At 45.0% G+C, this 13,288-nt stretch overlaps 1 protein-coding gene across 1 annotated transcript in view; it reads right to left on the bottom strand.

Moving 5' to 3' along the window:
• The window catches only part of ECPAS (Ecm29 proteasome adaptor and scaffold), a 61,058-nt gene extending 50,089 nt beyond the window's left edge, over positions 1-10,969 (bottom strand). Inside the window, exons 1-2 of the mRNA XM_029965371.1 lie at positions 10,929-10,969; positions 2,242-2,372 (exon numbers count right to left, since the gene is read on the bottom strand). Of these exons, the coding sequence (XP_029821231.1) occupies positions 2,242-2,372; positions 10,929-10,950 (153 nt within the window). The 5' untranslated portion in view covers positions 10,951-10,969. The remainder of the gene's footprint in view (positions 1-2,241; positions 2,373-10,928) is intronic.
• Between the last annotated feature and the right edge of the window lie 2,319 nt (positions 10,970-13,288).

Genomic DNA, 13,288 nt, shown 5'->3' with positions numbered 1-13,288 from the left:
TTAAAATCAAAAAGCCAGGATGTCCTGTGCTTTTGAGGGATCATCGCCTTGGTCATAGTATGCTGAAAAAACAGTTGAACTGCTGTCACTGAAGTCTGCAATAGAAACATACATGTGCTGAACTTCATTGAGCTAAGACACCATCTTTGCATCCACTCCATGACTAAGTGTCAAACAAAATAGTGTCCAGCTATAATCCAGCAAAACTGCAGAGCTGACCACAAGCATGTGATTGAGACCAGAGATAAGCTGACAAACTAAGTAATGCTGACAGCTATCAAATTTTGCTGCTGTCAATTTATTATAACAACAGTCAAAAATTCATACTATTTTAAAAAGGAAAAAACTTGTCTGCACAGATCTTTCTTTGAGAAAGAGTAGAAAATACAACTAGTACTGATCCTGACGAACATGTTCAAATTACCAATGGTGGCTGGTAAGAAAAGACATGGTTGGATTTGGATATGCGTGAGGGTTTAGCTCATGCCCTGCTTCTCTAGTCATTGATATCAAACCAGTGCACTAAGGATCTCATCCAGCACTAGTCTTCAGACCTGAACCAAGTGAATGTCAGCACTTTCAAGTATGACTTACGTTTTTGCTGGCATCACCTGGGCTGCATTTAAAGAGACAGGGTGTTCAGTCTGGCACAAATGCTGCCCGTGCAAAAATAATTCTTGGAGCACATCTGAACCAGCAGAGTGAATTTACTCTGGATTAGTTCTTTGTGTGACATTGGTAGGGTAAATGATTTTGTAGAAGACATCCTAGAGTAGAATTTAACTCATTTGTCAAACCATGGCCTGAAAAAGTCAAATGCCTTCAACTGATATGGCAAGAGCAGAACTCAGGATAATTTCCATGGCTGCAATGAATTTGATAAATACTAAGAAGTACATGGAAGTGCTATAATTGCTTATAATACTATAATCATCTGATGTAGATAAAAATCTATAGTTTAACCACATAAAAGGAAGAAGAAATGCATTTTATTTTATCATTCACTCTAACACAAAAAAACTACTAACAGTACTACTACTACAATATACCATAGGTATGCTGTGAGATTTTGAGAAACTTCTTAAAATTTAATTTTCCAAAGAGTAGTCCTCCCTCTTTCCTGAATCTCACAATAGTCCAAAATAAATGACAACACATTCCAGATTATGGAAAAAATGTCACAGAAAAATACCCTAAGAAATTTCACCAGCTAGCAAAATGCTTTTCTTCAGAGCTTTTAGTGCACATGGTAAACAGGTATGCAGAAGAACACTCCATCTCAGCTGGAGTATCCATATTTTGGCATAGTGGAATGCCTCGATGTCTATGGATACACTTTCATGTAACCATTGTTAGGACAGTGTTTTGTGCAGAACTTCAAGAAAAATCTGTGTTATAGTTACTTGTAGCTTCTGAAATCTACTAAAATCCTGTGAAGGTATGACCATTTCCCTATTTCTACAAGACAAAGAGGGGATTATGAAAAGCTTCTTTTCCATCTCTAACCCCCAACACTTCATCTGCAGACTGCTTCAAAAGGTTCTGGTCCACTTCTATCACCAGACCTAAAACCTAATGCAGGTAACTGAATTCCCCAGGTACATCTTAAATTCCACCTCTGAAACTGCTTGGTTCTTGTTCCTGTGCCTGGTTAGAGGCAAAGACCAAACAGTTTTGGTCATTCAAGTACATATTAATGTACCTGAATGAATTCTGTGATAAAGCTGCCTTCTGTAGCAGGGAACTGAATTCCTTCCGGTAGGTATCAAATTCCATCTTCAAAATTGTTTGGTTATTGCTCTTATTCCAGTTATCAGCCAAATGAAGGACATCAATGGGTAGGTCTTCATTGCATACCATGCACAGAAGCAAGCTTGCATCACATGTGCCATAAGTCAGGTTGGAAGGACAACAGACCTAACCTGGAAGCCAAGGCAACTGTCCCTATGGCAGTAAGGCTCAGTCTCCAGCTAACTCAGAGCTAACTGGTCTCAAGTGGAAACAAATGCAGCCTCCACACACCTGCAAAAGCCTTGCTGCTACAAGCAATGACTGTTTTGTTAAGTTCTAACAAGTATAATAAACGTATAATACAAACATATATTAGGGTCACGACAATTTTTTCTCAAAGAGTAATTTTCTCCATGGAGAACATCCAAGCACAGCAAATCATGATACATCAAGGGCATTTCCCTCTTCCTGATCAGGACAACATACCTTTATGGCAAACTGAACCCTTACCTTTTTGCGAACTCCCTCCTGCGTGCTGGACAGCTTAAGGAGAACAGGGGGTAAGAATTTGGAAATGATGTTCTGTAACTGCTCATCTGTTTCTGCATGGCCAAGACGCAAGAACACACGTTCCAGCTGATCTGCAGTTAATTAAAAAAAAAAAAAAGAGAGAAACTGGTTGAAACTCGAAATTGCTGTAGCAAGAAAACAACTTTTTCTGAACATCCCCTAATGGGTTTTTAAGAAATGCTACACAATGTTATTAGAGTACTTATATCTCAACAGCACTCGGAAGAGATGCATCTTGTATTTTTAACACTAAGAAAATTACTGATGGCAGAAACAAGCCTGATGGCTTCCAGTACCAGCCTCCACAATTATATGGAGACTACTTCTAACAAAGAGAGAAGCAAATAAGGCTTCTTTTGCAGGAACAGGCTGTACACCTGAAAGCACAATCAACAAGCAAGAGTGAAGCTCAAGACCCTGTTCCAGGGTAAATTTGATATTCATGGGAGTATTCATGGGTCATCTTGACAGAGGTTAACCTGCCCAGCACACAGCTTTCCATTGGGGCACTCAGGTCTCCCAGAAAACCTGTACAAAGTTATAAAATCATCCGCTGAACCAGTTACTGATTTGTTACAATTGATTTCTTTTCCAAGAGATAGCACTAACATCCACAGGAGTAAGTTCATAAGTGTGAAATGTAGGACATGTTGCTGTACCTTAAAACACGAAGACCCTATTATCCCTCTAAAAAGTTGATCTAGCATTGTAATAAATTCACCTTCCTCTAGCCAGCAGATCTACTCCCCAAACCCAGGAAGGAACAAACAAACAAATACATTTCGAGGAAACAGATAAGACCAAAATCTTCTGTGAACAGCTCAAGCACAAGGGCTGAGGACCATCTGTCTTTACAAAAACAAGGGAAAAGTCCTTATTTTAAGTGCCAACATGTAGCTGCCCCAACAGCTACACCAGAAGTGAAGCAAAGCAAAGCCTATCCAGCAACAGCGGCATTCCCAACACCTGGACTGAGAAGAGTCTTTGTGTACAGGATCAGGAGCATCTGTTTTTCATCCTGCAGCAACGCAGACCAAACTCACAGGCAGCAAGGAGACTCAGGGCTTTTGATGGAATAAAGGTCTTAAGACACCCTACAAGGCGAAAATCATTCCCCCAAAGAGTAATCTATAGTGACCTGTTGCAAACTGAGATTAGACAGACACCAAGGAGAAGCCTCTCTCAGCAGAGGAGGATCACTGACCTGGCTATAAAAGACTACAGTAGGAAAAAAAAAAGAGAAAAAAAGCACTGGTACAGGGCAGAGGTAAAGACTGAGGTGAATGGATACTTGGCTGGAGCCAAAGTGAACAAAAGGGATGCTAAAATGCAAATACAGCTCTAGCCAGCAAACCTATGATGATGTAGCTTTAGAAGCCTTCACTGTCCTATTTTTAAAACCCGTGCTATCTCAGCACTAAGAGTTGTCACAGCATCATTCCTCCTCTGCCAGACGCAAATTAAACAAACATACCACTTCCAAGATTTCATTTTCCGCTGAGCAAATATGACAGAGAGCTGAAAAGACAGAGGACTATGAAATTTTACTGTCAACAAAACTACAAGTCAAAACTCTGCAGCAGCTATAATGTAAACTGAGTTGCAACTCAATCTTTTGCTTCAGACAGATTTCATGGAACAGTCAGGATGTCAGGTAGTCAACAGCTTCAGGACATTTATCTCATATTCTAATTTTTTTTTCAATCCTAACAATTTATTTCTCTCTTCACCTTCCTTTTCATGTCATACTTCTCAACCCTCCCTCCTCTGCCAATGATTCCCCCATTCCAAGACATCCTTGGTGTCTCCCAACCCCACCAGCACTAGGGGACTACTGAAGTCACACCAAGAAGCTGAAATAACAAACAATGAATAAAATTATGAAATCTTTCCCCTTGGACCTAGAACTCCAGAATAACACTGCAGATCCACCATCCTCAAGTAAGTCAACTGAGGAACCTACCCAGCATGTTCCTTCACAGAGCAACAGACCAGACACAAGTGTTAAGGAAAAGCCATTGGTGGTAGTCACTGGACTACACACATCCCCCCTTCTGAAGGCACAGAAACCACTCTGCAAGCACCCTCAGGAAATGCAGCAATGCACTGAATTGCAAGCATCTACTCCATTTCCAGCTTCCTCCATGATTCTGCTGTTAAAAGCAGCAGCAACCATAATATTAACACTACTAATAATAATAGAGATCAGGAGGACAAAAAGCTACCCCCTTGTTTATGCTGCCTGTGAGATATGATTATCACTTTTCTCAAATCTCTGCTGCATAGTTGGTTAAGCCCTTATCCTGTCATTAGGTATCCTTCCCTTAACCATAAGGACAACTGGACTTTTCAACAAATTCAAGGATACTGGTCGCCTGGCTGTAGTTAGGAAACTGGTCAGGAGTTTTTCAGAGCACCCTCCCATGCTGCTGATGCAGCCTGTATCCATTGCAGTGGGACAGGAAAACAAAGAGCTATAAACCCTCCCAAGTACTGCACATCAACCATTTTCTCCACAGTTTTTATTCTAACAATTAAGACCATCTTTCAAGCTGACAGCATTCATTACAGGAAAGCATAAACCCTGGAGATTTAAAGCACCACACACAATGGTCCAGGAAAGTCACTGGGGATAAAGTATCTTGGTCTCAGAAGCTGTGTCCTACTTCCATGTGTGTTGCAGACCTGATGGCTGGCATGGGGAAAGCGTCTTTCCCTCTTCTGTCTCCTCACAGCCTCCACCCAGCCTATGCCAGCGAGCACATCACTATGCACCAGACATCAAACAAGACAAAGGATTTGCTCACAACCCATCTCATTCCCCCACATCATGCACTTTGCAAGTTTTTAAGTATAAAGCTAAAGCCTTCTCCACCTGGTTTTACAGCCCCTCCTGCCGAATGTGAAACTACACAATTGTAATGTTAGGAGAGAACCACCAGGTTTTATGATAATAAAAATAAGTAAAGCAAGAGATCTAACTTGCTTTACACTACATACTCTGGGGGAAGGAGGGGGTGGAAGGACAAAAACTGTTTGAAAAAAGCCTTAGAAACTGAAATTAACTACTACACAATCTTACTACAACTTGACAGTAAGAGCACTAAAATTTAACTAGGAGGCTTTATGCATATCAGTCTTTACCTTTGCCAATCATCACTGAACTTAAAATGCAGTCCCTGCAGTGACACATTTCCTACAGTTTTTCCTTCTGAAAGTTGGCTAATACAGTTAAAGAAAATTTTTTAATTTTCTAGAAGAAGTGGAAGAAAAGTAATGGAGGGATGACACTTGGCAAGGATATCTTTATCTCCATCTAAAATGCCAATACTTAAGAGATCTGAGATTTTACAATGGTTTCTCCTTCTTCAATCTCACAGTCCTAAATTTCAGATGAGGGTTGAACGTACTATTTCCTTGGTATTGGTTCCCACCTACAGCACCCTCTGTATTAGCCAATTATACAGGTTTATAAAATTACTTCCACTCAATCTACTACAGTTCAACTTTGAGGAACGTGGGGCTGGGGGAAGAACAAGCTATCAGAGGCAAAGGACCAACTTTTAATGCAGTCCAGAGAACTGAAAAAAAACCCCAACAAACTACACTACAAAAAACCCCAAAGATTGCCATTATTTCATTTATACAGTGAGAAAGTCAAAAGTGAAAGGGAGAATGGGGGAAAGGAAGGAGACCTCACTGGAAACACAACTGGAAATCCCTGTGCCCAGTCCTGCAGGGCACTACAAAAACTTCTCCAATAAGAAACTGCACATCAGAAGAAACATAAAGGTGTAGGAATCACCGAGATCACTGTGAGCATCCTAGATTCACTTCATGTTAAGAGCCCCTTGCTGTGGCAAGGACTGTTGGAAAAAATAACACAAATAAGATTAAATCAGCACATCACAGAATTCATAAGTTTCGGTATACTCTTGCAAGTTTCCCTTTAAAAACATGAAAGCTGGACACAATTCCTTGAGAAGAAAGATGATTACTATGGCACCCAGAATCTGCCTACAAGTTATGTGCCAACCATAGTTCCAGCCAGACTTACTCACTCCATTACAAAGCACCTGAGAAATGATGTCTATTTTAATAATTAGTCTTAGAAACATTATACGTGTGCCACAGTTAAGACAGTTACCATTTTACTATGGACTGAAAAAAAAAAAAACCAAACCCAAACAACACAAACAAGAATTAAGTGCATGAGTAGAAAAACTGAGTAGTTTTACTTTTAAAATACATACAATTAAGTCCATGCAGAATTTGTAACAGTTATTCATGTATTTTCTTTCCACGGTGCTATGCAGTACTTTTACACAATATTTCAATTTTTTGTGGCATTTTCTTGAAGAAAAAAAAGGTGTTTACGAGAGGACAAACACATATGGAGAACTTAACAACAGGCCTTGCATATGAAGAAGACATTCCCTTTCACTGTATGTAACAGAAACAAAGGGCCAGGAAAACAAAGGGCCAGGATATATCTTTGTATCCCTGTTTCCAGGAGTCGTGTCCAATTTTTGTGAACAGACATAGTGCATTTAGAATTTGAAATCCCCAAGTTACCATGGCAATGCAGCTACCTATGTGTGAGAAAATGCACGTTTCACTTCTGTTTTTTTCCAATCTCCATTTAAGACTACAAGGAGGAACACAGGTTTCAGTACTTAACCACCTTGCAACTGCAAAAAGGAAATGAATAGCTTTCAAAACATAAGTAATGTATACAAGTTCTACAAGAAAGCCACATTGACAAGACTTGTGCCTTGTTGTGACAACTGGTACCTTATGAACTTCCAAATCCTGCAACACTGCCCATAAAAGGATCAGAGTTATTTTAAGTTTTGTTACTTCAGAACTGATCTTGTAGTCTCCCAAGGCAACAGCAAAACCCCACAGCCTGCTCACAGAAACAACATGCCCTTTCCTTCCATTTGGTAAATATAAATACCAGAGCTTGCCAAAGGCAACAACAACAGAGAGAAGAAAGACACAGAAAGGATAAAAATATGGATAAACAGTAAAATAGCTACCTCTATAAAGCCAAGAACTCAAAGAGTTTACTTTCATTATGTTAATTAAAAAAAAAAAAAGGAAGGAAGATGCCATTAACAAGGGCTTTATTGAGGTAGCTATGCCACTGTTTATCCACAATTTTATGGCATAAATCTTCTCTCAGTTCAGCTAAGCACAGCTCCACGTCGAATTAGCTTCCTCTGGCACTTACAGATATTATGCACAGCACATCAGGTGTTCCACACAGACCCCTTGGCAATGTGTATTTGTGTAGCTGGGTATCAAATAAAAGACACCCTTCCTTTACGAAAACTGACTCCAGGAACTGCTAGAGTTAGGACATGTCAAACTAACTGTACTTCATAATTTGACTGTTAATCACTAAAGCATTCGAGGAACTAAAAAGAGAGTCCAAGTCCTCTGCCAAACAGAGCAGAGACCGGGATAGCAAAAAACTGTGTATGCTGTCAGAATTTGTCTTCACTTTCCTGAAAAGTATCTTTTTGACAGATTGGTGTGACTGCTACAAAATAAGTAATTTCTAGAATTGTTTCAGTAAATCAAACAAAAAACCCTGAAACCCTCCTCTATTACTTGAACTCTGTAGAACCACTACATCTCACTAGCATTCCCCCACACTTCTCCAGAAGGCCCTACATCAAATAGAGTCCTGGGCACAAAAGCATTTCAACTTCACCTCCTGGATGGCAGGGGTAGATTTAGGGGCAGGGCCCTGCTAAAGCAAAAGCTCAAACACACCCTTTGATCTCTCCAGAGCCAGGCACTATTCCACATGCAGAGAAAGAATAAAGCTCTTGTCTGCTGTGCAACTACTAAAATAGGAGTCAAATTCTTGTTCAAATGGTATTAGACTCTGGGAGAAACTACATTTAGTATGATTACAGCAGCAAACAGTGAGTCAGGAGTTGCTAGTGCTATTCCTGGCTCTACCAGTAACCCACTGTGTGCCTACTGCCAAAAAATATACAGAAGCACTTAGACAAGTAGGCCACTCACCAGGTTGTTTTACAAGATCTGACCAGAAAAGACTGGGAAGGCCTGTTGCAGGGAGGAATATATTATCTTTTTTTTCCATCCCATTCTTCCATTTTATAGGAAAGCTTATGTAAAAGATTGAATAGCACACTAAAATCCCAATATGTGCAATATGCCAGGCATAGGTTCTCCATTTGAGTGGCCGACTGTTGTCACTCAAGATTAACTTGCCTCTCTGGCATCTGAACTCTTATGGCTTCAGGGCAAACGTACTGATTTTGCATTACTTTTTAAACTGCCATATCCTATTCTGCATTCAAATAATTTGTCCTCTAAAACAGTAAGCACCCTTACACAGTGTTTACACAAACAGTAGAGTTTATGCGTTTGACTGGGGTTACAGAACAAAGCTTCCTATAGCCATGTGAATATAAAGCGAGGAAAACTGGTTTACCAATCTAAAACTAATAGTAATTACTCTTGTTATTTTGGGACTACTATCATCCTAAAAAGGAAAGGATTTCTTTCCAAATATCCTGAAATTTAACTATTTGAACATATCAAAAGACAGCAAGCCCATAGAGAATCTTAGTTTCCTCCTCTTTCTCTACATAAAGTTACTCTTCATTAGCTTTAATTATTTTTTAAGACTATGGTACTTTCTATTCAGTGACAGATGAGGCACCAGGGAAAAAAAAAACAAAACAAACCAACCAACTAACCAAACAAAAAATCCCAAAAGATATTCCTCCCCCCAAACAAATTAAAAAGATTACTAACCAAACCAATAAAACCCTCTCAATTTTGAAGGATGCAGTGGTCAAGTAACCCGAATGACAACATGTAATTATTAATGTGAATCTCAATTTAGGGACATTTGTCCTTTTAGCACAGTTTAACGGAAAGGGCTGCATAGCAACAGGCACATGGCTGAAGACTAATTTTTTGCAAGATCATATCTGGAGGCTGGGAAGCTAGATTACACACAGATAAATGCCAAGGAGTTACAAGCAAGAGATCTCAGGCTAACTGGTTTCACCAAAGGGAATCGCTTTAGTATTGTAAAGCTGACAACAGAATCTCTTGGATAACAGCAGCAGTGAAAGCTTTCACTGCCATTATTACAATTTGCCCCAGTTGTCAGTGGAATAAATAGCATGGCATCTGGGTCCTCCAGTTCAAGGATCAGTGCAGGATCAAGATCCTTCTTACTTCACCATGGGATCCGGCTACATAAAGGACGTCCATTATCATATGCCTGTTCCACTTAGCCTAATTCCAGTAACATCTAACAAAGAGCAGAACTAAAAGCTTGTCTACACAGCAGCTCACAACAAAAAAAAAATCCTGAAGACATATCACACAGAAATGCCTTAGTACTGAAAGCCAATAGTACAAATATGCTCAAAGTATTTCTTCTGCCCTTCCTCCCTGGTGACTGCCAAGTACTATTTCAGGGCAACCAAAGGCCCTCTCATTTGGCTGAGTCATACGTTATCTTGCTATTAATTCTTCACGGCTAAGAATCAGCTCTTTGCCATGACAGGAAAGGCAAGGCAAGAAAAACCGCTTTTTAAAAGTTGCATAGGCTTCTCCAAAGAGCAGCTGACCATGTGCTGCCCCGGAGTCTCTGAGAGAGGGGCCTGGAGGTGACAAGAACACAGGGCCGAGCTCCCCCCGCCCCGAACGCCGGCGGCTGCGGCACCTCAGGTCATGTGGCGAGAGCCGCACGGAGGCGATGCGCTCCCGCATCCCCCGCCCGGCACCGCACCTCGGGCCGGGGCCCGCCCCTGGATGTGCCTGCCCGCGGTGTCTTCGCGCCGGTTCTGTGTTTCAAACACGGCGGTCCAACAACACGGGGCGAGAGCTCCGGCGGGCAGAGGCGCCTGCCACTTCATTGACCCGTCAGGGGCGGCGGGCTGAGCAGCTCCCCGTCCCGCGAGGTCCGCCGCCCCTTGGCTCCCTCCCCGTGCAAGGTCACGCAGCCGGCGGCGGAGGTACAGGCCGCCGACCCCGCCGAGGGGCCAGGATGCGGGAAGCGCCGCTGCTCTCGGTTTCCGCTTCACGAGATGGCCGCCCAAGGCGGCCCGGCCCCGCTGCGTCAACACGCCGGCCGGGTAGCGGGTCGGGGCCCGCCGCAGAGCGGAATCCGCTGCGGGAGGACCCGGCCCGCCGCCCGGCCTCCTCTGCCAGTCCCGGCGCTCGGGCACTACTGAGCTGTCCTGGGCGGCCCGCGGCCATGTTGCTGGCTGGGGAGGGGGGGAGGCGGCGAGAGACGCTCCGCACCTCCCACCTCGCTCCGGCACCAGGCACCGGGCCGGCGGCGGGCCGCCTCCCTCCTCCTCCTCCTCCCTCCTCCTCCTCCTCCCTCCTCCTCCTCCTTCTCCTCCTCCTCCTCCTTCTCCCTCCTCCTCCCCCCTCCTCCTCCCTGCTGGCTGCCCTCGACAGCGCAAAGCCCGCCCTTCAGTCACGCCGGCAGTTTAATATTTAGAGAGAGACCTTGCCGTTCCGCCGCCCGTCCCCCGACGCGCACACGCCCGGCCCCGCCGCCGCCGCCCCGCCCGGGCGGGGCCCCGAGGAGGAGGTTTGCGGCGGGCAGCACTGACCGGAGTCCGCGCTGACCTCCATGGCGCGCTCCGGCGGGGCCGGCGGCGCTCGGACGCGCACCGGAGCGGCGCGGGGCGCCCCCGCGCGGCCGTGTAGTGCGCCGGCAGGGCGGCGAGCCCCGCCACTGTCCGGACATGGCCCGCCCACGGCCGGCACAGACCGGACCCGAGAGACTGGCACGGCCCCGCCCAGTGCCCGCCCGGCCCCGCCCACGGCCCGGCCCCGCCCCCCTGAGAGACTGGCACGGCCCCGCCCAGCACCGACTCCAGCGTCGCTGCCGAGCCGCTGTATCCCAAAGCCTGGAATACTGGAGGGATAAAGCTGCTCCGAAGAATTCCTCGCTTGCCGTTCTCGGCTTGCTCAGACCACAAGAGAGAGAGGTGCGACCACCATACAGCGTCTTTCTCTCAAGCGTTGCGATGCCACGTGTGGTCTCCGTAAGAATCATCTTGGCAACCAAGAGGCGCCCCTGGGGCACAGCAGACAAGGCGTCCCCAGCCTCCTTACTGCTGCGACTGAGCAGCTGATGACCTCTCCCTACAGCTCCAGGGCCAGTCCCAGGGCAGAAGTGAGTCTAAGTGACAGTGTCAGAGCTTCATTACTCTATTGAGTCTGACTGAGCTGGAGTTCGTTTCCCCACACCAGCCCTCACAGTTCTGTGCTTTCCACTGGTAGCTAGAAAGATGCTGACAACACACCAGTGTTTTGGCTACGGCTGAGCAGCACTGGCACAGCATCAGCACTGCTTTCTCCAACGTTCCACCCTCCATCAGTAGGCTGGGGCAAGATTCTGGGAGTGGACACAACTAGGCCAGCAAACCCAAATTAACTAAAGTGCTATTCCAGACCCTATGCTGTCAGCTCAGATACAAAAGCTAAGAAAAGGAGGAGGAAGGAAGAGCATTCATTATTTACGTTTGCCTTCCAGAGCAACATCTACACTGAAGCCCCACTTCCCAGGAAGTGGCCAGACATCACTTGCTGATGGGAAGTAGAGAATAATTTATAATTTATTTTTTTCTCTTTGCTAGTGCATCCACAAACTTTTGCTTTAGTAAATCGCCTTTTCTCAGCCACTTAGTTGTTTTCCATCTTATTTTTTCTCCCCTGTCCAGCTGAGAAGGGGGAGTGATATAACAGTTTGGTGGGCACCTGGTGTCCAGTCCAGGTCAACCTACCATAATTTGCCTGAGGAGTTGACTGCCAACCCAGAGCACTCAGAGGCTGGGCTCTAGTGAGCTGCAAAGAGGTAGCTTTTTTTTTTTTTTTTAGGAAACAGATTTGTGACCCATCCATCTCTCAGTGAAATAATAAGCATTTATTAATGCAGAAAGGAGACAGGCAGAGAATGCCAGGCACATGGGATGCACACTCATTTCTAGTGTAAGAACAGCACATGCTCTCTGATGAGCTGAGCATTTTTGTGGTGGATATTTACAGTGTCAGGCATATTTCTGGCTTTCCTGGGAAAGGTCTAACACTGAGGTAATGTTCCTGCTGGATACACTGGAGCAGACATGTAGTCCTCCTTTCCAGGAGAAGTCTTCAGGTAGAGGAGATCACAGGCCTGCTGTTGCAGCCACCATCCTGGGGAGCTGTGCATGCAGAATCACAGAGAATCACAGGGTCAGGTTGGAGGGGACCATTGAAGGACATCTGGTCCAGCCTCCCTGCTCAAGCAAGATTATCCTGGAGCACATCGCACAGGATTACATCCAGATGGTTCTTGAATGTCCTCCATGAGGGAGACTCCACAATCTCTCTGGGCAATCTGTTCCAGTGCATGGTCACGTGCACAGTAAGGAAGTTCTTCCTCATGTTCAGGTGGAACTCTACTGTGCATCGCTTTCTGCCCATTGTCCTATTGCTTGGCACCACCAAGAAGAGCCTGGCTCCACCCTCCTGACACTCTCCCTTCAGATACTTACAGGCATTAGTGAGGTCCTCTCTCAGCTGTGTCTTCACGTAGCAGCAGCAGGAGTGCTCCCTGTGGGTCTGTGTAGTGAGAGGGGCTGGGAGCGCACACGGCAGTTCCCACTTTGGGGCTGGATCCCACATGACAGGCAGCCAAAGTCTGAGCTCTGCCAGAAGCAAGCCCAAACCAGGCATGGGCTCAGGCATTATTTTAAAAGGTTTTTCCCTGGAAGAATCACAGAATCATTAGGGTTGGAAGGGACTTCTGGAGAACAACGAGTCCAACCCCCCTGCCAAGGCAGGGACACCTAACAGCAGGAACATGTCCAGGTGGGTTTCCAGTATCTCCAGAGAGGGAGACTCCAGAACCTCCACGGGCAGCCTATTCCTGTGCTCTGCCACCCTCATTGTAAAGTTCTTCCTCATGCTGAGGTGGAACTTCTTG

The sequence above is a fragment of the Manacus vitellinus genome, unplaced genomic scaffold (assembly GCF_001715985.3).
Source record: "Manacus vitellinus isolate BGI_N305 unplaced genomic scaffold, ASM171598v3 scaffold_9_pilon, whole genome shotgun sequence".
Lineage (NCBI taxonomy): Eukaryota > Metazoa > Chordata > Aves > Passeriformes > Pipridae > Manacus > Manacus vitellinus.
The sequence above is the reverse complement of the archived record's forward strand: the minus strand, read 5'-3'. Positions and strand labels throughout refer to the sequence as shown.